At 47.0% G+C, this 5409-nt stretch overlaps 1 protein-coding gene across 1 annotated transcript; it reads left to right on the top strand.

Annotated features, from left to right (window-relative positions):
* Positions 1-963: 963 nt before the first annotated feature.
* On the top strand, positions 964-2039 carry LOC123074790 (E3 ubiquitin-protein ligase RNF185-like). The gene has a single exon (XM_044497540.1). It carries the CDS (start codon positions 1178-1180, stop codon positions 1841-1843), a length of 666 nt encoding a protein of 221 aa, XP_044353475.1. The 5' UTR covers positions 964-1177; the 3' UTR covers positions 1844-2039.
* The last annotated feature ends 3370 nt before the right edge of the window (positions 2040-5409 follow it).

Raw genomic sequence — 5409 nt, 5'->3', positions numbered from 1 at the left:
AGCGTTGCATCTTACGGTTTCACCCATGAGAGACCGTTCAATGTAGACCCAACGTATTTACATATAGTCCGTCTGCTCGTGACCATATAGGCTCAAGCGTTTTCTCTCCTTTCCCTTGGTGGCTTGGGCAAGATCTCCTCTCCAAGATTCCTTGGCAAATCCATGGATTCCCCTCACTTCCGCCTACCGCTCCGATGGGCAGTGATGAGATGGTGAATCATGGTGCCTTCGCTCTGGCTAGTAGTTTTGATAAGTTTTTTTTTTAGTCCTTGCAGGTACAGCACTCGGGAGGATCACGGTGCTTCTTCTTCGAGTTTATCTTCCGGGGACGTATGTTTCTGCCGTCTTCATGGGACGGTGAGGTAAGGATTTCTCGTCATGTCTGCGCGGCCGCGAGATTTGGTGTTAGTTATTTTAGATATATTCAAAGGTTCAATGGCGACGACTACGGCTACGGGAGTTGGTCCATAGGAGCACGTGCACGAAGACTTTCTAGCTGTCATCGAAGGCTTGTTCTGATGGAGATGGTTGTCGTCCGGTAGTCTAGAGACCTCGATGTAATGTTTATTATGTTTGATTTGAAACACTTTGTACTTCCGATGAACTTTTATACTAAATCTGAATCATTTAAAAAAAACTCGTCTGCTCGTGTTGCAGGTTGATTATCCATTCAGCCTCCTTCCACATGAAACGATACGCGTCTGCACCTGCACTAGGCTGCAACAGCTGTGTTGCGCACAACGTCTCGCACGCTCCACTCGAGTCTGGCGGCCGAAGCGTCTCCCTCGCCGCATCGCCGCGTGTTGGGCTCTTGGCCAGCCATAGTACAAGGTCCCAACCAATGTCCGGTGGCGCGTAGTCGACGACGAGTACCGTCGCACGGATTTGGGTAGTTTTCTTGACAATGTTGGACCGATCGTCTGTGTGGGCTCCTCTTCGAATACCCGAGAGGAGGTCGTCGTTCTCTAGTGATTTTCGCTGAATTGGGGCTGGATTTTCGTTCCTCCATCGCCGATGGAGTCAGAGAAATTAAATGCCGGATCGAGTCTGTGCTGCTGAAGAAAACCAATTTCTAAATTTAGACCTGTCCTATCTTTGTGCTGTGCCTGTCGGATACTCGGATCACGGGTTCTTGTTCTGATTGGCTCCCCCGTTCCGCAGATCGGAGTCCAGCGCCATGGCGAACCGCGTCGGCGAGTCGTCGTCGTCGTCGTCGACGAGCGCCCACGGCGCCGGGAAGGACTCGGGCAGCTTCGAGTGCAACATCTGCCTGGAGCTGGCCCAGGACCCCGTGGTGACCCTCTGCGGCCACCTCTTCTGCTGGCCGTGCCTCTACGAGTGGCTCCACGTCCACGCGCACTTCCCCGAGTGCCCCGTCTGCAAGGCCAACGTCGAGGAGGACAGGCTCGTCCCCCTCTACGGCCGTGGCAAGACCTCCGCCGAACCGCGGCCGAGCTCGTCTGACGGGCCGCAGATCCCAAGCAGGCCGTCCGGGCAGCGGCGCGCCACCGCTCCGCCGCCTGATCACCGCGACCATTACCCGCACCCGAACCAAAGCCCGTGGTTCCCTGGTGGCGGCGCCATGGCCGGCGGTCGGTGGGGGAATTACACGTTCTCCGCCGCGATCGGGGGGCTGTTCCCTCTGCTGAACTTCCAGGTGCACGGGTTCCCGCCGGCGTATGGACCCGCTGCCGGGATTCCTTACGGGTACGGGCATGACTTCCATGGGTGGCATGGGCATGGCTTCCCGCCCCAGGCACCGCAGGGCCAGGTCGATATCTACTTGAAGATGCTGCTGGTCCTCGTCGGTGTGCTTGTCATCGCTAGCTTGATTGCATTTTAGATTATGTGTTGTGGAGGGCCTTGTTGGTGTGCTTGCATTTCAATCTGAATGCATCGTAGGTAGTTGAGCTCCCATGGTTATTGTTTGATCAGTGTGGAGAGCAGTAGAATGACCAATTTTCCATTGTGTGGTAACTTGTAATTGCCACTGTGTGGTGTTTCCAGTGAATTTGATCTGTGCATCATTTATGCATTTACATTGAAACATGCTCGTGCTGATCACCATCCATATTTTCGTTTGCATTCTTGACTGGGTGATGGCTCGGCTACTTTGCGACTTTGCATGCAAACTGCATTTTCTGATCCTATGCTCCTGGCTGAAAAGAAAAGGTAATTGTTAGTGGATTACTTTCATACTCTATCAGGTTGATGCGGCTTTCCAGAAATTTGTTGCATTCTCAGACAGAAGTTTCCACACAATAAACTACTATTAATTCATAAGTTTAATTTTATTTATTTATTCAGATTTTTTAATACATTCCAAACTTTCCTTCATACATTATAGATGTGTAAATTTTGATATTGAAATTTTACATAGCTACCTTTGTCTAGAAACCTTTTCAGATTTTTGAACCAACCTCTGGTTGGATGGTTAGAGGGACTGTGGTATCCCCAGCCCACCAAGGTTCAAATCCTGGTGCTCGCATTTATTCCTGGATTTATTTCAGGATTTCCAGCGATCCGCATTCAGTGGGAGGAGACGTTCCCGTCGATGACGAAATTTCAAGATGATATGCCGGCTCAGTCTTTCGGAGGTTCTCATAGGGGTAGAGTGTGCATGTGTGCGTTCATAAGGGTGAGTGTATGCGCGTGTATATGAGCGCTTGCGTCTGTACTATGTTCAGAGAAAGAGAAACCTTTTCAGATTTTTGAAAACTCTAAGCATGATTTCATTTTAGTGTAAAAATCGTCGAAAATTGTCACCTGTTGGATCTAGACTGTGTGCCTCTAGGGGCGTTCGCTGGCATCTCACCCACGGTGAACATTCACCAGGCAGCTTTACCTTGTTTTAAGTTGATATTACCCCAGAATTGTTGTGGTATATATATGGAAAGATACATGGTTAGTTTGGTTTGTCTCATGAGCACTTTGTGCCAGGCCTGAGTCCTCCGTGGAAGAACTAGGGGTCTACTCGCACCAGACGTTAAACATCATACAGATAGCGGTGGTAAACATGCATGGAACGAGCGTGTAATACATGTAGTGATCCATGAGTGGTTTGGTATTACAACGAGGTGGAGATGGATGTTGATGAAGGAGGTTGATGGAGATGGTAGATGTCGACGTCTCCTTGCATGAGGTGGCGACCTCCTCATTGTCAATTCCCCCTCCGGATGCCTTCCAGAGGCTAGGGTTTTGTGTTCGGGATGAGTTTCTGGTGTCTATGTGCGTCTGATCTCCAATCTGATTACACGGGGTGGAAGTAGTCGATCAGGGGAAGGCGACGCCGGCTGGTACAAGTGTGTGCCCTGGAGGCCCTGCGCAGCCCCCATCTTCTCCCAATGTATGCATTCTTTTATGGTAATTATTCATCACATCGATTGATGTGACGTTATCACCTTTTCCTAAAGTTCTTTCTTAGCATTCCAATTACTTTTAAAAATGCATCCTAGGGAAAATGGACAAAAAGAAGCGCGTGAACGTAATAAAATAAAACACAGCCTACTATGTAGGCATAGAATAATACATAAAATCATCACATAAATTGGACTCATCAAGCATCAAGTGGTAGAAATGATCAAGAATGGGGTTCTTCGACCAAGCATGAGTCCCTATTCATCCCCGACACTCCTGATCATGAAGAAAGATGGTACTTGGTGAGTTTGCATTGTCTACCACTACCTCTATTGTGAAGTCAAAAGTACCCGGTACATGTTATGGATGAATTGAGTAGGACCACTTGGTTTTCGAAGCTCGAGTTGAGGGCGGGATATCAGCAGATCCAAATGGCCCAAGGAGAAGAGTACAAGACGTCCTTCGAAACGCACAACGGACATTATGAGTATTGTCTGATGTCGTTCGGGCACACAGAAGCACCGGCTACTTTCCTTAGTGCCATGAACGAAACATTGGCTCATCTGTTGTGCAAGTGTGCTCTGGTTTTCTTCAGTGACATACTAGTATACAACGCAACCTTGGAAGGTGAAGCTCTCAAAGTGTTCCTTTGAGCAGAGCAGCTTGGCTTGAGTCATGTCTATGGTGGCGAACGGGTAGCAACCGATAAATCTAAGGTTGCTACCATCCAAACTTGGGCACACCCGACCACAGTCAGACAACTAAGCAAATTTCTCAGTGTCGTAGGGTACTACCGGAAGTTTGTCATTTTTCTGGAATCGTCAGCAAAACACTAACAGACATGCTACATAAGGGATCAGTATTCATGTGGTCAACCAGAGCAGACCAGTCTTTCACCCACTGATACGTCTCGAACGTATCTATAATTTTTTATTGTTTCATGCTATTATATTATCACTTTTATATACTTTTTATACCAATTTATATATTTAGTGCCCAGTGCAGCTCCTATTTTCTGTTTGTTTTTGGTTTCCCGGGAAATCCATATCTAGCAAGGTCAAAACACGATGCAATTTTTTTCTGGACAAGAAGAGACCCTAGAAGCTTCGGGGAAGGAGAAGAATACTACCAGGGGGGCACACATCCAGGTGACGCGCCACCCGAGCGTGTGGGGCCCACAGCAACCGACTTTGCTTGATTCCACCGCCATAAATACCGAAACCACCCGACATATTTTTAGAAGAATTTTATTTCCGCCACAAGTTCCTGTTTCATGAAGATCCAATCTGGAGGCCTGTTCTGGAGCTCTGCCGGAGGGGGAAGCCATTGCCGGAGTCTTCTTCATCAACCTTGTTGCCTCCATAATGATGTGTGAGTAGTTCCATTAGGACCTTAGGGTCCATAGTAGTAGCTAGATGACTCTCTCTCTCTCTCTCTCTCTCTCTCTTGATCTTCAATACAAAATTCCCGTGAGCTTCTCACCTCATTAGGATCAATTTGATGTAATCGGTGGTATGTTTGTTTGGACATGATGAATTTTCACTTAATGATCAAATTGGTCATTGCAATCAAATGAATCTTATGCGGCTTTATTTTCTATATAATTAAATAGCTTTGCACGCTATCCGATTTATCTATCTTCCTTGGCCAAGTTCGATGTGTTTTTCTTCAAAAGGAGTGGTGCTTTGTGGTGGGTTCAATTTGGCAGTGATCTAATACAGTGACAATAAGGGCCAAGAGACGTTTTGTATTGTTTCCACTAAGGGTAAAGTGACGGGATTTTGTCATATTGATTGACTTCTTTATGTCTACAGTATGTCATCTTTCTTATTGCGATATTCTATTTCTTGCAAACTTAATACCTTGAGATGCATGCTGGATAGCGGTTTTGGGGTGGATTACTAGTAGTAGATGCAGTTGGATTAATGACCTAGTTATCACGGACATAATGCCTATATGAGATTATACCGTGAATGATCATTGTCATAAATATTGCAATTTGGTCGATTGCCCCAACTATAATTTGTTTACCATGCCATTTGCCTGTTCTTG

This window comes from Triticum aestivum, chromosome 3D (assembly GCF_018294505.1).
Source record: "Triticum aestivum cultivar Chinese Spring chromosome 3D, IWGSC CS RefSeq v2.1, whole genome shotgun sequence".
Classification (NCBI taxonomy): domain Eukaryota; kingdom Viridiplantae; phylum Streptophyta; class Magnoliopsida; order Poales; family Poaceae; genus Triticum; species Triticum aestivum.
The sequence above is the reverse complement of the archived record's forward strand: the minus strand, read 5'-3'. Positions and strand labels throughout refer to the sequence as shown.

Coding starts and splice junctions, on each gene's coding strand:
- LOC123074790 (XM_044497540.1), top strand. CDS start 1,178: ATGGCGAACCGCGTCGGCGAGTCGTCGTCGTCGTCGTCGACGAGCGCC.